Genomic DNA, 18,547 nt, shown 5'->3' with positions numbered 1-18,547 from the left:
AAATCAAAGTTAGGTACCCCATTCTAATTAAAAATTTAAAGCTAATGTAATGCAGTTAGTTATAGTATTAGGATTAAGGGGGGGTGTGGGGGACAAAGCCCCCCCATGGACATGTGTAACATAAACTATTCCAGCATCCCTTAAATTCACACCCAATGTGCGCCTATGATTAGCTCCTCCTTCAAGTTCCCACTTGATTGCGCAAATATCTTTAATAATATGGCAATAACTGCAACGGTATCGCGGTCGTGTTTTTCGCGCGTGGATGTGAATAAATGATAAATCACGTCGACAAGTAAAAATGGGAGATATTGACCGACCAGTGAATGGTTGAAATTATTAAACTTGCTCAGACACGTATCAATTTTCCACAACTTCGTTATCACGCAGCCGTATAAATTATAACAACAATACGCACTTAAATTGCGCCCGCGGAATATCAATGATGGAAGCCGCGATATATAGGTCTGCCACGTGCCATAGAACCTGATGTTATAATAATATATTATTTATGTTGTGGCGAAAGAGAGGGCGGCGAGAGATCTATAGTAATAAAACACGTCGTGCCTATTCGATGAAACGATTCAGATGTATTATTATTTTTAATTCTTATCGTAGTATCCTATCGAAATAGGCTTCAGAGGCGTTCACAGATTTATTCTTTTAGAGGTGTTTAATAATAATATTTTATTTTATTGATCGTAATAATTAAGTAAAAATAAAATTAATGTATTAGGTACATAATATAACCAATTAGTTATTTAATTAATTTAGGAGTAATCGATTAGATCTGAAAGTTACTAATGATTATTATCATCTTTTTTCGATTTTAAGGTATACAAAAACAACTTAACCGTTGAGGCATATAATATATTTTGAAATTATCAAAAATATTCCTGTTTACTTATAACATTTGATTTAATATAGGAAGAATAGGTTGAACAGTCAAACAATTTAAAGATATAGTATAGAAATATCTATGAGAAATTAATAAAAAGAAAATTACAAGACTACAATTATATAGACAAAATGATTGAATTTAAAAACGACAAAATCACGTTGAAAAAAAAATGTTCGGAGGAAATCGAGTTCACCTCTTTGTGATACTAGCGGTGTGGAATGCAATTAATGCAGTTTATTTATAAGCTTTGGCGAACATGGACTACGCAGTTTTTCTTTTTTGTTTAGGATACACGATACGAGTCTACCATTTTTATGAACTCATTCGGATCCCCCTCCCCCAACAGGGACACCAATACTGCAGGCTGTAAAAGCGTAAGCCTTGTGGCACAATCGCAACTAACAGCTAGTACAAAACTATCTAAAGAAAAATTAAAATCCACTTTTCTTCGAGGCAAACTGTAGAATTGGTGCAGAAAGTTAAACAGTACTATAATGTAACTGACAGGTGATTGAACGGGTAGTTATAGATTTTTATATTGTCTGATAATAGTTATAAATAGAATAAATAGTTTCTGCGTGTCGGTGCAATGTGGGCGGTGATAACAGTTGTCAAGCAATGATATTGTACATCATTACACCTCCACGCGCAAGCAGGTCCTTTATTGTTTCGCGGCCCGCCACCTCGTCTCGTCACCGCGGCCGACATATTATTATTATTACTATAACACTTTTATAGCCTATATAGGTATATTGTTGCGCCACCGTAGGTTCCTATGTTTATACATTGTATACAATAGTACAACAATAATAAAATAATTTATGCCAGAAAAACGAATTGGGTAAAATTAAGTCCCTCCGCCGCGGCCGGTCACCTATATTATATACCTTAAGTATACATATTATAATATGACAATGACACTATAATCAAACACACATACCTAAATATAATATCACACGCAGATATTATTTTATTATAATAAATAATAATAATATTATACTGTTATAAATAGGCGCGCGCGGAGACCACCTGCGCCGCATTCTTGTCACGCCTTCAATTTGTCGCCGTACAAGTCGCACAACACAATTCGCGGAAATGAAACCGTCATAATATAATATAATAATAATATACAGGTATATAATATAATTTAATATTATAATAATCGATACTACTCGAGTTCCGCCAATTTATCGGTTTTCACTAGTCCAGTCAGCCGGTAAAGTGTTCGTCGACAACACGTCAAAAACAGTCGAGCCGACGTCGCGAACGTATTATTATATGTATAGATAGGTATGTATATATATATATGGGTAAGTAGGTACTTGTTAGCAGCAGGTATCGTTTTTTAGGTAAATATCGTTTATTGTAATTTGTATAGGTGGAAAATCGGTTATGTCAAATATTGTTATTTCGTGTCTCGCGGTGTATACATATAATATGCGTCCGGTTCGTTAACGTATTTATTAAAATATGTGTGAATATAATATATAGGTAATAATATAATATTATGATAATACAATGTAACGTTACATATGTACACAATACGCGTACGTGTATAATAGTAATGTATTTTCGCTGGATTTGTGTGCGATTTATACTTTAAAAAAAAAACAAAAATAGACAAACAGGTATACTGACTGAGTTATTATATCGTAGTAATGATAGTAACAAATTATAGGTGTAGGTGATGGATATTATAATGATATGTATATTTCGGCTTTATCAGCTATTATAGCTAATCGATAGTTGCTGGGTATAATAATATTTGTTCACGAAAAAAACATGATAATAATATACTATGAAACAAACATTATTGAATACTATATCCCTATAATACAGTTACCAATAAGACTTTTTTTCTATACTCGGATATTTCAAACCATTAGGCATATTATTATATTATATACCGAACTTTCCTAAATACATTTTCCGGATGATGACTGAAACGAACAACGAAAATGATAAATTATATTATTTATTACAAAAAGGTTTGATAAATATTACTGTCATGAGACGAACACATCTTAATATTTATAACGATGAGACAAAAAAAACTTTCAATTTAAAATTGTCATCTATATTTTGTCAACATTCGACATAGAATTCATTGTAATATATAATAATATTATTATGACTCTTTAGCGGTTTTAAAAATTGTACATAATATTATATTATAAACCCTTCAAAATTACAACTGAAATATTCAAGTTTTCTCCTACCGAAATAAAAGAGTTATGTAAAAGTAATAAGGAAGACGGAGAGACGCTTTATACAATCGTAATGCAGCAGAGCTGTATTATTATACTATTATTGCACATATAGGTACCTACGTTTATGTATAGGTACTATGGTAATGTCTAGTAACGATAAATGCAAAAGTTAAATAGCATTTAAATTTCTCCCAACGTTAAGCTATACAATTTTATTTTATTTTAACTCGACTCTTACCTAACAAATGTATGTATTCATTCATTGCCTCAAAAGTTAAAATATAATATTAATAAATCATTTCGATTCGAGGCGATAAGCGTATGCGAATAGTGTAACACACGATTTCCTGTGGCTAAGGTAGGTACATGCAACATTAACATTATAATACTAGGTACTATATGATATTATATTCTACGACGATCTGTGGTTAGGCAAAATATAATATGTAATATATTATATCCGCATATAAATACACTACACAATAACTCAACCATACCAGGTTTGATATAAATTATTATAATAGAAGGTTTTTTCGCGGGATTTTATTTTGTTTTATTATTTTTATTATTTATTTACAACAATTTTCAAGTTTGTATAATCGAAATTTATAGTCTCGTGTAAAAAAACACAATCTTGTAAAAAATTGTTTCAACTCTTCGCCAAATTATTTCTTTACTTACCTACGCACGCACGCAGTCAATGACGTAGAATGTTACCTACCTTAGAGTTTTTTAAAGTGGCGTGTTTAAGGTAAGTTTTTCTGGCGCCACAATGTTCAAGAATCCACATTTTTTCTATCCCAACACTCGATAATTACTTTTTTATTTGGTCTCTATATAATATATAGTATATTATACTTTATTATATAACTGACAGGTTTGAGGTTACTTACAAATATATTTTGTGCACACGAAAAGCTAGTAAATGTATAGAGGTACTAGGTAGGTAGGTACTAAATAAATGCCAAATTATCTATTAGCTGCCTAATATTTTAATATAGTATTAAAATAGTGGTTATCGAGTACTCACTCGAATAATAATTGTTAAAAGCATCTATTACAATTTACAATACCGATGTCTGATAATAGCAATAATATCATGGGACCAGAGAACCTGGATATGATAATATTTATCAAATTTGAAATTTCAAAAGAGAAATCGGATCCCCCCCCCCAACACCTCAATACTATGCATGTTGGTATTACTATTATTATTAAATTTATATTTTAAATTATAATATGATTGTACAACATCGTCATCTATGGATGCTACGTATTATTTAGACCTGCCTATTATTATATATTATAATTATTTGATATTAGTTAAATTTAATTCGTCTCATACTTACAGGTTTTTGATATGTTTCTTGTGCATTTTGATCTGTGGATTGTTATATGAGTTAATGAATAAGTTTCTGAAATGAAAAAAAAAACACTTTAGATATTTCAGTAATCAACTAGTTAATAATATACAATATGTAGTGATTGCTGTGCAGGACACGACGTTCTGTAACATAATAAATTATTGTTATCTAAGCTACGCACGGCGCGCGACGTAGTTGCACGTTCGCTGCAATCCTGACACGTATATTTGAGAAGGATAGGTATAGTAAATAAGTTAAATCATTAATTTAAAATAAAATAGGATATTTTATTTATATAATTTAGACATCAAAATAATTAAGCACACATTCATAATCTCTAAATGTATAATTTACTAACTATAGTATAAAATTCTGAATCCATAAAACAACTTTACTATCCTAGGTTTTGACTTTTGGGTTGACTACAAATACAGCTCGTACGCATGTGTCATGTAAACTGCAATGTAGAATTTATTGTTCCTAATGCAACAGTTTCTAACCTAACCTACCTAGTTAATCTAACCTAAACAATTATAGGCCAATGCAGTAAATCACAAATCTGTATCGACATAATAATAATAGAATATTTGACTTTGGAAAAAATTAAAAACGCAGGGAAAAACAAAATAATATGGATACTATATGGTCTGTGGGCTATTTGATGATTACCGATCGGACATAATGTTATTTAGTTCCTAATTTTTAAAAGTTTCAAAAACTAACGTGAAAGAAAATTAGGTGCACTCGATTTGAATAACAATATAGTTCAGTATTTAATGGGTGCTTAAGTTTTTGTACTGCAAATTACAACGAAACATCAAATAAGAAGTATGCCCATCGTAAATAGAAACTTACGTTCTTATCCTGTAACTCTATACGCTGTATGTAATATTGTATACAGTGCCGCATTTAGACATTTTGCGCCCCGGTGCAAAAAAAAATTGGCACCCCCTAAGCTCCGGTGAAAAAAATTGCTTCCCCCTAAGGGGCCTACCCACGGAAAATATGGAAGATAGATCCTCATTAACCTTTTAGATTTTGAGCACAGAAAAGAATATTTGTTTTACAATGTGTGCTTTTTTACAAATATTGTTTATATGCAAAGATACATTTGAATTTATGTCACCTAAACCTTGCTTATAATTTATCATATAAATTGTTTTTTTTTTAACATATTTAGGTAGGTTGTAGGTATTTCATGAATAAATAAAATAAAACTATATAAAACTATGCAAATTAATATTAATTAAAAAAATGTTAAACAGCATAATACTTATATACTATATATATAATACTGTTATTAAAAAAATTAAAATTATACAATTTATTTTAATAATTCACAAGTAAACATATTTCTGGCCACAACATTTTGGCGCCCCTAAAATACTGGCGCCTGGGGCAGTTGTACCCAGGCCCCCCCCTTAAATGCGGCCCTGATTGTATACGTATATCGGAAGCCATATGAGGTAGGTAAGTTACAACTAATACTATACAAAACACCTGTTGCTTATGTTTTATATACCTACCTATAAGCTATTATATAAGTCATTCATGTACAGCATATAGATAAACCTGCATCAATTGCTTTATCTGAGATATTTTTGAAAACATTTAATTATTTTGTTATTTTTTTTGTTACAATCAAACAGGATTGAAAAATAAAATAAAAAATTACTCGTGAATCGATTTTTATATTGTAGGTATTCTATATAATATTATATTATACACAAATATAAAATGTTCTCTACATAATAATATAATTGTGTTTCTATGTCGGAGTATTATTTTACCATGAACTTGTTATAAATTAATAGGATAATTATTATTGAGCAACACGATGAACTACCTTCCTATAGAGATACCCATTTAAAGTGACTTTATAAAAACGAAATATAAAAACCTCGTGGAATAAATATTTATATTTGATACATTTTATTGATATACATCATATCGATATATATCCAACGAAGAAGGTATTAACTTTTTTCGTTTTTGAGTTACGACTGTATTCAGATAAAGAATCATTTTCTCTATCGATCACGAAAATGTTCGTATCTCTATCGATCCCAAAGAAATTATAAAATAATATTTTATTATCTCCCAATATGACAGTTTCCTATAACTTTGACTTTTGTTTTACTTCTCCTGAACAATTGACAGAATGGAGTTAAAACCTTTTTCGTTGGATGTATCGATATTGTAATATTGTATGGTTAAAATTAAATTTCTTAATCTGAAATCGGAGTTCTTTGATGAGAAATTAAATACTTATTCAACATATTTGTTAGGTATACACACAATAAATACCGATTGGTGTAGGTATAGGTACTTACATTTATACAGAAATCGCATTACGTAGTTTTTCAGTTTTTTTTTGGAAAATATAGTATGCTTAATTTTTTTTTTTCTACACAAAGAAAATACCTACAAAATTCTATCGAGTAACGTTACTTATATTATAATGATTTTTTTTTCCAATTTAAAACAATACAATACTCTACCCGACGTGCCGTAAGGGAAAAAAATCAATACTAATTACTATAATACTGTTAGATAATATCAGACTGAAGTCGGTCGTGCACGAAACAACCAAAATATACGAATCATTTGGTTGATTATCATTTATTTTTTTTTTTTTTTGTACTGGAGTACCTATCTACCACTAATATTATACAGATATAATATATCACGCCTGAGGTCTTATACCTATAATACTCCTATCTCGTATTGCCACACGAAAGGGAAAACTATATAATTTTGGTAGATCGAGAATCTGCATGACGCATTGGATAATATATGATATTAAGATAATATATTACCTATACCATTACTATTGAGTATAGGTTTATGGACCTAGGTACAAGGTATACTATAATAATATAATACTCTTCATTCGCGTCGTATATTGTACCTATATATGTATATATTATATGCGAAATCAATATTGATCTTATTTTAACACCAAAATATGCGTTGTTGCGCACGAGGGAAATCGCCCTTCGTAGATTTTACATAATATACTAATTCGTACACATTCATATCTGTATAATATATGAGTATGTAGATTATGATTGGCCGAGGCCTCACACAAAACCGACCTAAATCTCCTTCGAAAGTGTCAATTTTATGTGTAAGAATATATTATTTTTTTTGCAGGGTATAAAAACGTTTGTAGCGTTATATTTGATAGGCATTGCGTGATTGTGATAATATACTAAACCGTCTTATGATTGATAACATTTTAGCAGCATTAGTGCCACGAGTTGACTTAAAAAATTTTCATCGGAGTGACAAGCAATTAGTAAATTTATTTTACCAATGGCAAACATTATTGATTAATTATTAAATGCGTTTTCTATATAACAACTTTTTTAAGTGGCTTATAGTTTAGAGCCATGAAAGTATATCATAATATTATGTTCCAAACAGAAAAAGGCTTCCAATACAGCCTCTTAATATAAGGTTTAATCCGAAGTTCTTATTAGTGGTCGTTTTTGAAATATTCCTGTGAAATATTGCGTAAATAATAAAAAATCTACTGGAAAAAAAAAATAGTTATCGAACACCGTAACACGTCACCTATATAGTTATATCAAAACAAAATCATCGGAATCGTTTCGTTGCAGTTCATAAAACAATATAGATATAGTTTGCGAGGCTTGAAAGATCTTCATCAATCATTGCATTTAATATTACATTTCTCCGTAAATAAATAATTACTATAATATATTATTCAATTATTTTACTGATTTAGATTTGTAATTTGTGTGCGAAATTTTATTTTAATTATAAAATTTAATTGCGAATTTCGCTGATATAGACTCTAATATCGTTATTTCAGTCATATCAGTAGAGTAAACAATGCCTAAAAACAACAAGACTTCTATTATAATGACCGTAATTTTACAAGTGAAGAAAAAAGTAAATGTCACTATAAAATATGATTAGAGAAAGAATCATACCACATATCGTATTAGGGTTATAGAATGTCATGAAATTTGTTTTCTTGAATTATTTCATGAAATTCTCGTAAAATATTTCATTTATGTGAAAAACAAAAATAAAAAAAGTGCTTATTACCTGTATCTAAAATTTTATAAACCTAAACCTACTGCGAACTATAGAGAACATTTTTAAAAGTTGGTTTATTGTACCTACCGAATACTAATAAATATTAAAATATAGTTAGTAAATAATTACTGATAGAGGACCCAACTGATGAGTAATAAATTAACCGATATTATAATATGTAATTAGACATTTATACATATAATTTATAACCATTAATATAGTAATTCGTAAACCTTAGTTGATAAGTCATTCATTATCGATATTTTCTGAATGTAATAATTAATCATTTCGAATCCTCTACAACTTTATACGTTTAAATTAAAATAAAATATTTTTTCATAATTTAATAATAGAGCTACTTCAAGAAAAGTAAAATTTTCAACTGACAAATTTCAAGTGAAATACTTCAAATTCAAACCATAAATATAGATGTACCCAACATCAGTGGCATATAAAAAAAAAGGCCAGTAGTGGCTCTATAAGGTTTGATTGGGGGAGGGGAGCATAAACATCATTATACAATATGCTAATGTATATCGAAATATATTTGAACGCTTCAAAATCATCTCCGTATATAAGTAGAACCTACAATAATCGTATTAATCACTTCATTATAACAATTATTGTAAAAATATATCTGCCTACATAAAAAAATATTAACATATACATTATAGTATTATACACTATTATACAATCCACTAAAGGCTATATTTTAAAATACTTTGATTTTTTTTTAACTAACTTAACTAACTTAACCAATATTAAGAGTACCTCTCTAAGACTAAACTTTTTTTTATTTAACTTACAAGTGTTTTAATTTTAAAAGTAATACAAAATAATACAACAATCAAAAGATGAAAAATCAATAATAGTTTTTTTTTTAAATATTTTATTAGTAAGTATCTACCTATTTAGTTATTTGAATTTATTGTATAAAACCTATGAAGATTTGGTTTGTAATCATTGAAAACATTACAGTATAATTATTATTTTTTAAATTAATCATCCAAAGTTATAATATATTAAAAAAAGATTAAAAAAATAAAGAGTTTAGAGTTTAGTAAAGAAAATATTAATATTAGTCAAATAAGTTAATATGTTGAAATAATACGTACCATTAAAATGTAATATAAAATATTTTAGTGGTCACTGTCGGTCGTATGCTCACATAAAATCGCCGTGGTAAAATTACGCATAGTTATAAGCATTGAAATAATATTGCTCTGAATTTTACTAAAGTCATCAAACATATTAACGATAAGAAATCAACTAATTTACAATTATTATAAATAGAGAACCCGAGAGTCCCTATCTGAAAATCACGTACCTACGATGGCAAATGCCAAATACTACACAAAAATATAAGATAACGACTCTATCTAGGTCATTACTAGGTCTTTTTACCATGATCAATTATTTTAATCATATTATATTCAATATTCATATTATGACGTATAATATAAGTACATATCATATACTTATTATACATATTATACAGACCACTAAAATCTATTTTTTAAAACACTTAGATTTTTTAACACTGTGTAAGGAAGGATTTAAATTTTTTTTAACTAAGTTAACTAACTTAACCAATATTAAGAGCATCTCTCTGACAGAACTTTTTTTTTATTTAACTTACAAGTGTTTTAATTTTAAAAATAATACGTGTATGGATACAAAATAGTACAAAAATCAAAAGATAAAAAAACAATAATTTTTTTTTTTTTATTTTATTAGTAGGCAGTGGGCACCTACTTAACTATTTGAATTTATTTTATAAAACCTATGAAGGTTTGGTTTGTGATCATTGAAAACATTATAATAAGTACAACACAATCTAATTATTATTTTAGATTATGATTAATGAGTGGAGCGAAGAACCTAGTGGTTTTACAATGGTGTTTATTTATTTTATTTTTATCCTGAATACAAAATTTCTACCAGAAGAAGTGCTTCGATTTCAACATAATAGTACCTTATATTTCATCAAATTGGATCAAGATGGTACTTTAGAGAGGTCATTTTTCGATTTTCTCAATAGTTATTTAATGCCACGGAAAAAACCACCGACAAATTACGAAAAACCACTATTCATTTCTAACGCTTTGTTTATCACCATAGAAACGATCAAAAAAATTATATTATAATATTGACTCAACTTACAGGGCTATAATACATAATAACAAAATAAAATATCCAGACTGACAAACCGTCTCTACTCAGAATCGTTTTCCTTATACAATGATATTATATCATTGAATTCAATTTAAATACCATTCATTTTACATTGACCCCCTTGTAACCTACCGTATAGCAGAGCGACATCCTCTTATTCACTTTATTAAATTAATTATCTAAAACTATAATAATATATTATATTATACTTATTGGAATAAAATAAAGAGTTTAGTGTTTAGTAAAGAAAATATTAATTAAATAGGTTAATATGTTGAAACAATACGTACCATTACAAAGTAATATAACATATTTTAGTGGTCACTGCCGGTCGTCTGCTCACATAAAATTACCGTTGTAAAATGACGCACAGCTATAAGCATTGAAACAATATTGCTCTGAATTATACGAAAGTCATCAAACATATTAACGATAAGAAATCAACCAATTTACAATATTATACATAGAGATGCCGAGAGTCCCTATCTGAAAACCACGAACGAATTACGTACGATTGCAAATGCCAAATAATACACGAAAATATAAGATAATGACTCTATCTAGGCCATTGCCATGATCAATTATTTTAATCATATTATATTCATAATATTATGACGCATAATATAAGACATAAGTAAATATTAACATATACATATACAGGCCACTAAACGCTATATTTTAAAATACTTAGATAATTTTAACAATATGTAAGGAACGATTTATAGTTTATTTGAAATGGTAACCACCCTTGCAGTTTACTGTATTTAATCGTATTAAACAGTCGATTTTGGTTCTTCTACATAGACATATTATCAATTTTATTTCTGAGTCATAAGAATTTATATACGTACTTACGATTATAGTCCATGATAATAATTATATATGTATAAGTCATAACATGTAAATTAATAAGTCAATAACGATTTGATTATTTTAAAATTATAGTAATTTAATATTAATCAATAAACATTAATTAACGTCATGTATTTTATATAATTATATTTTATGTGAAACCATTATTGAGGAGTCATTATCTTTATACAAAATTAAAAACTCGTTCAGAATTCGATGTATATGCATCAACATTTAATAAAATCATCGACTTAACAATTTACAGTAGTGACGACTAACACATTCTGGCAGGCCACTATTTGCTATCATAGTAAAATTATATGCATTCGCGAGGGACACTTATAGTAAAATAAATAAATATATTATATAATAATAACAAATAGGTAATTTATATAACTCGGAAATAGTCGTATTGTCCATATATCGCACTATCGTCTGTGAGTACTTACATTAGTGTAGTAACTTGATATTCGAAGATTTTGAGTTATACCTACATGTTTTCTTATAAAAAAACAGCATTATTTATAATGCGTACTGAAAAAATTGAATGCATTAAACTGTATAATATAGACTATAGTATTATACTATTATGATATTAAGATATTAAAAATTCGATTTTTTCAAAATTTTCAATAATATGATATTTTGTTTCAATATTATAATATTGGCTTCTGGCTACGTGGCCCGCTGGACAGAGATTGGGCATCACTATTTTACATTAAAAAAAGCTCATTTCCAAAAAAAATAATTTGTGTCGCCATTCGTGATATTTAAATAATAGGAAAAACCTAATTATTTAATAGTTTAGACTTTAAAATACATAATAATTTAAAATATCATAATTTGAATAAAATAATTATTAAAGTATAAAAGGAAGGTGAGCTGAGCATGCTTGATTCATCAAGCATGTACATATTATTAAAGCGTAACGATATATTATAATACCAAATAAGTACTTGATGGTAATAAATTGTACGAACTATTATTATTAGTAGGGCTCAAACTTAAATGCTCTAAAAACTAGGTATATATTATTATACACGTTGTTATACACAATTAGAAATGCAAAAATATGCACTTATTATTATTTTATTTCAGAATATTTTTTCGTTCATTTTGACAATAGCTATGTTTTAAATTATATTGAATATTAAAATATTTTTTTATACTCTTCAAAATCAATCTCATGTTTTAATTTTTCAATTAGGTATATTTAATTTTTGTGATTTCGGAAATCAGTGAAATCCACACAAGTTTGTTTAAACTTTTAAAAGAAATATTGCGTGGTCCGAACTATACACGAAGAAAACGTACAATAGGTCGTCATATGGGCATATTATATAAATTATAATAATATTGCAGGTCATGAAATCACGAATCACGAAATGGCCACTAGATAAATATATTATTATTTATTACATACTATACCTACTTTTGGTTATTTATAATATTGAAAAACATTAACATTAACCGAAATAACGAGAGAGCCCCCCCACGTAGACGTCCTTAGATAATAAACACCGTGTAATCCAGAAATATTGTTCCATTCTGTAGAATCTAAGTCTTGGATTCTAAGAGCATATAATATAATATTATGCAACAAATTTCAAGCCCTATAAAATATTATTACTACCCGCGATGATGATTTATGATGGTCATCGGAAGAGTACGCATTAATTGCGGTATAGTGGCGGTATTAGTAACTATCAGAGGTTTATAGTATTGTACTCGTGGATAATAATGACTAATAATGTACGACTAACGATTAATTACGTTAATGATTATTGTAATGTTATCAACTTAACCCACATGAACGCACACTGTAAAATAGTAATAATAAGTACCCGTGCGGTATTGCTAAGGCTAATCCGCGGCCCACATATCCATTTGACTGCACCTGCTCAGTGTGAATCAACAGTTATAATACCTAATTGGCGTATGAAATAATAATACAATGTGCACCTAGTATACACATAATATTTTATAGCCGGGATTCCGAACGAGACTCATATACATATAATACGACGTGTTTGTTGGTATACCAATGTATACATATGTACCTACGTATACGAGCAGCGCTATGAAAATTGTATTTTAAAGTTGTAAATCGTCAATTATTCTTCTGCCCGGAATTATAACAGTGCAACATTTAATGGGCAGGCTGTAAAATAAGAAACTAAACAAACCGCCTACAAGCATTGAGCTTATGTTTTTTTTTTTTTTTTTTAAAAGAAGAACACGTAATTAAAAATAATATATATTTTGCGGAAGTTAATTGTTTTTGATGTTTTAACGAAAATAGTAACAGTAAACCAAAAAATAATCAGAATTTTATTTATTAACATTTTTTTTTTTTTTAATGAGCTACATACAAAAACATCAAAAACCATAATATAACGCAATTAAAAAACAATCGAACTTTAACGCCGTAACGGCTCGTAATACGAGCCTCGTATAACTGTTATTCCCCTACCTATATATACATTATACATTATACCTTAATACCTGCCGGCAATAATATCTTAATCAAATCCAACTCCTTAAAAAAGCAAATTATTTTGAAATGTTTACGACGAGAGTATAATACAACGACACCTATTCAATAAATCAACATGGGTGAATGAACGGAGGAGACGCGTCGAATGTCAATGCTTAGGTAATGGAAATATTAGGCGTTGGTATGCATTATAATAATAACGTGATGAACGCTATACTAGTACGAACTCATCGACCTTGGACAGTCGGACGCCCTTCACTGTATATAAATATAGCCGCGCACAGGTATATATAATGATGTTATATGATTTATACCGTTATATTATACTAAAGACTATATACATAATAATAATAATCGAACGGCAACGAAAACGAGATCGTAAATCATAACGAAATCGATACCTGTACTCTATAACTTAAACCCGCGTTACGCACTTTCCTGATGATTACAATACGCAACCGACGGTAAAGGTACATTTAGTTCGCTAAAACTTTAGCGATTATTATTGGCTCATCTATAGGTACATTACTCGTCGTACATTGTACACACATTATTATAGGTTACAATATCATTCAATCGATACCAGCCTCGAACAACTAGAATGCGCGTAAATGTTTCCCGATGACGAGAAAGTACAAACAACAGTCGGCGGGACATATTATAGTTCGCGGAGACTTTAACGATCGGATTATCGATAGGTAGATTACATTAATCGTCATTCATCGTACACTGTACATAATAATATATTATTATACGCAATCGACAGATTAAAATATCTTTTGGAATTTTAGATACGATAGATACGAGTTGGCTTTTACGTGTACTCTCACCTCTCACATTTTTTACATTTATCTGGTTCTACACTTGTATTACTAACCCACCCCATACATCCCCAATCATCAGTTTACCGTATTTTTGGCACCAATATTTAGAAAATTCCAGTCAATTCCTGAACAGCTTTTTGAAACTCCTACTGTACCCGTTTCTCTGACAAGTCAAATTTTCCCTGGGTGGGGGTTGGGCTTACATTTTTCGACCACATGTCAGTTCAAATTCAACTCTTTGTACGTCTCCATAATATTTTTTCCTCTCTCAGTCTCCTGACCCAGTGTACGTTTTGGGTTTTAACTTTTTAATTCTTTACTCATGTCGATTTTTAGCACGCTATTATGTCAGAATCGCGCCAGATTACTTTTCGGAAAAAGGTCAGTTTATAGACACAATATTTATAAAATGCCGGGAAAGTGTCCAACAAAAGTGTCGCCAAAAAAGTTGCTTGTAATTTAAATGTTTTTCTTTAAGTTAGTCCCATTTTCTTAACTCGGCTCGAACATTATTTAATATAATATTTATAAATGAACAATAAAAATACATATCCAAATATTAAATATAGTATAAGTTATAGATGTATTATTATATTATTGTATATAGGTATATTATATAATAAGTATACCGGCTATAGATAACTTTATTCATCGTTATTCGAAATATTTTTTAAGTCTTAATTTGTTGTATAAAGGTACGTTGAAAGGTCGTTATTCCGGATTTTATTTTTCTGTTTCCTGTAGTAATTTTATTTACCTTTTACTAATTAGCTGTTTAATCATTAATTCTTATACACGAGTACACGAAACCTGACCAGTAAATTAATTTGAATTGTAGTCATCAATTTTCGGAAAACCACGCATATATAGTCGTCGTATACCATGACAACTGTACCTAAATGATTTTTGATTTTCAATATTGATTCGGAAAACTTATTTGAGCAATGAAATGTTATAATATATCACAAAAATCCAAATGCAACTATAATACTTTCATCAGTCGTGTTTAGTAATTTGTATAGATATTCCTGTGCTTAACTGTAATCTTACAGTAAAAATGTATATTATAATATATAATGAGCGTACATATTTAAAAAAAAAAAATATTTATATACATATAATATGATGTTCTTTATTTTCAACGATGAGATAAATTGTTTTATATATCATACAAATTACGAGGAAGTGAGTCGTTTTTGTCCATGCGAAGTCCACTTATACATATATATGTATATGTATACAATTATAATATTATGTTTATGTATTGAAAAACTATACAAAAAAAAGCAGCAAAGATAAATGGATGATGGTCTGATTATTTTCCATGTTTATCACTAGCCTGCTTATACATGCAAATTGTAATATTAAACAAAGAAAAAGAGAGTGAAAATATTATAAATGTGAGGCAGAGCCGGTCGTACTCTTTAGAATTTTTTTTTTCAATGTGGGGCAACATATAATTTGATATCCTTCCAGATTGTAAGACACATGACTGCCGGAGGCTGGTTTTTTTCCGTTTATCCCAATATTTATCTCAAATGGTTTTTATATGATTACAGATTTAGGTGATTCTTAAACAACTGCATAGTACGTACCTACCTACAACTATATTGTATATATATATTGTACTATATTGTTGGATTACCATTATTACGAGCAAGTATATATTTTTATGAAATACCTACATTCGGATTGGTCATTTTCTTTTTTTCTCATATAGGTACGAACAACCATAATATATAGGTACGCGCCATTACCTAGGCATGTGGAATGGTTTTGAAATAATCGTGTACGCGGTCATGTGATTAATATAATAATATAATGGATCATAAATTGGTCGGTTTGGTATACCACTTTGATATTTTAAAAATTACTTTAAAACGTTAAAAACGAATAGAAACGCACAACCATCGGTTAATACCGAAACAAAATACTAGTATTTATAATCAGTGGTACAATATTGGCAAAATATGGATTGACTTTAGACCCAGAAAACTAAAATTAATTATTATTCGTATTTTGCGCTATTGACATGTGCATGTACATCCGAGACTAATACGCTATTTGTTTTACACACATGTTGCATGAACAATCACTATACATATTTTAACGAATCAATAGTGAGTTAACACGGTCCCTTAAACATAATTTAATGGCCCATGATTAGTCCGTTACATTTTATTGAACCATTAAATTAATACATTTTCATGCAATCCGGCAACAGTCACATACACAACATACTTATATGATCACTTATTACACACAAATTTACACGACCGGCACGTATATTATATAAATATGAAATTGCCTATTTTAGATTCCTTAAAAATCGTCGGCAACAAATAATTCCCTTGACGTTACACCCGCTTATGGTTTTACATACGTACACATAATACATGTCAAATTAGTTTTCAGCAATTCCAATTTTGTGCATTAACCTTTAATAATAGAGCGAATTGACCTATTATCAAACTTAGAGGTAAACATAACATTTATTATCTGTGTTTCACGTGGGTTTTTTCGACATTTTAATTTTTAAGCGAGTTATCGAATTACTATAATATATAGGTACCTACTCATAACTTGCTTAAAAATTATAGATCGTAAAAGACCCATGGGAAAACACAGATACTTAATATTATTATACCTTTAGGTCACTCCATTATTAAAGATTACTACACAAAATTTGAACTGCTGAACACAAAATATTTGCTCTGTAGTACGTACGGTAAAATGGAGACGACATGTATATGCATATACCCGGGTGTGGCATCCTCTTAAAGAAATGTTTGTCTGGGGTCATACGATTTTATTTTCAGACATCCCTCGACCGCCGCCACGTACAGGTACTATATAGGACAAGGGTCTTCAACCTTTAAAGGCAGCGGGCCACTTATTAAATTTTTTGAAAAATCCCTCGGGCCGCATTCGTAATAAAAACATGATTAAAATGTAATAAAACGTACGTCATGCTATGCTTAAAATATTGTGTTTACGGATTTCAAATACATGGCCGACCGTGGGTTGCAGACCTATGTCAGTTGTAGGGTCCATGATATATTGATTTAATCTCGGACGCGAGTTTTTCATTATTTTGTCGACGTCATTCTGCTCACTTTTGAGGGGATCTTATAATATTATTTATTATTTTATTAAACACAATATTATACGCTATAATAGGCACACTTGGGCCCAAATCACGTCCGACCTTATCATCTACAACGAATGTTCGGAATGCCGATCAACGATTGTTTATAATCCACAATATATAATATTCAGGCGAAAACGACGCGGTCGTATAGGGTAGGGTTTCGAGTATAATGGATATGCGTCATAGTTTGCGAACATTAAAATTCTGTCTGTGTATTAAATACGCACGTGTACCTATATACCTACCTACGTTTGTTTTTATTCTTCGCATCTATTGGAATCGTGTCCTGCGTCCAGCAGTTTCAAAGCGTCCCATTAGAACACTTAGAGCATCCTTGGCCAGGACACGTACAGATCGCGACTATACGCATAACGTCGTATAATATCCATGTTAGTAAAAGGCAATGTTTGGGTGTGCGTCAGCGGTCATGTCTATTTCACTAAATAGTTCTGCAATTTGGCACATGGGTAATGTCCTATATTATACTTAGAATCCAATTTTT

At 29.5% G+C, this 18,547-nt stretch overlaps 1 protein-coding gene across 2 annotated transcripts in view; it reads right to left on the bottom strand.

Annotated features, from left to right (window-relative positions):
- The window catches only part of LOC100165587 (leucine-rich repeat and fibronectin type III domain-containing protein 1-like protein), a 50,422-nt gene that overhangs the window by 23,620 nt on the left and 8,255 nt on the right, over positions 1-18,547 (bottom strand). The window contains exons 1-2 of one of the 2 annotated variants that reach the window (XM_016806347.2): positions 11,012-11,183; positions 4,461-4,526 (exon numbers count right to left, since the gene is read on the bottom strand). In XM_016806347.2, coding sequence (XP_016661836.1) covers positions 4,461-4,486 — 26 coding nt within the window. In that variant the 5' untranslated portion in view covers positions 4,487-4,526; positions 11,012-11,183. Of the gene's footprint in view, positions 1-4,460; positions 4,527-11,011; positions 11,184-18,547 lie in introns of those variants that run through there. The other variant, XM_001952011.5, reaches the window with a different exon arrangement.

This window comes from Acyrthosiphon pisum, chromosome X, assembly GCF_005508785.2.
Source record: "Acyrthosiphon pisum isolate AL4f chromosome X, pea_aphid_22Mar2018_4r6ur, whole genome shotgun sequence".
NCBI classification, from domain to species: domain Eukaryota; kingdom Metazoa; phylum Arthropoda; class Insecta; order Hemiptera; family Aphididae; genus Acyrthosiphon; species Acyrthosiphon pisum.
Note: the sequence above shows the minus strand (reverse complement) of the source record. Positions and strands in the feature narration are given on the sequence as shown.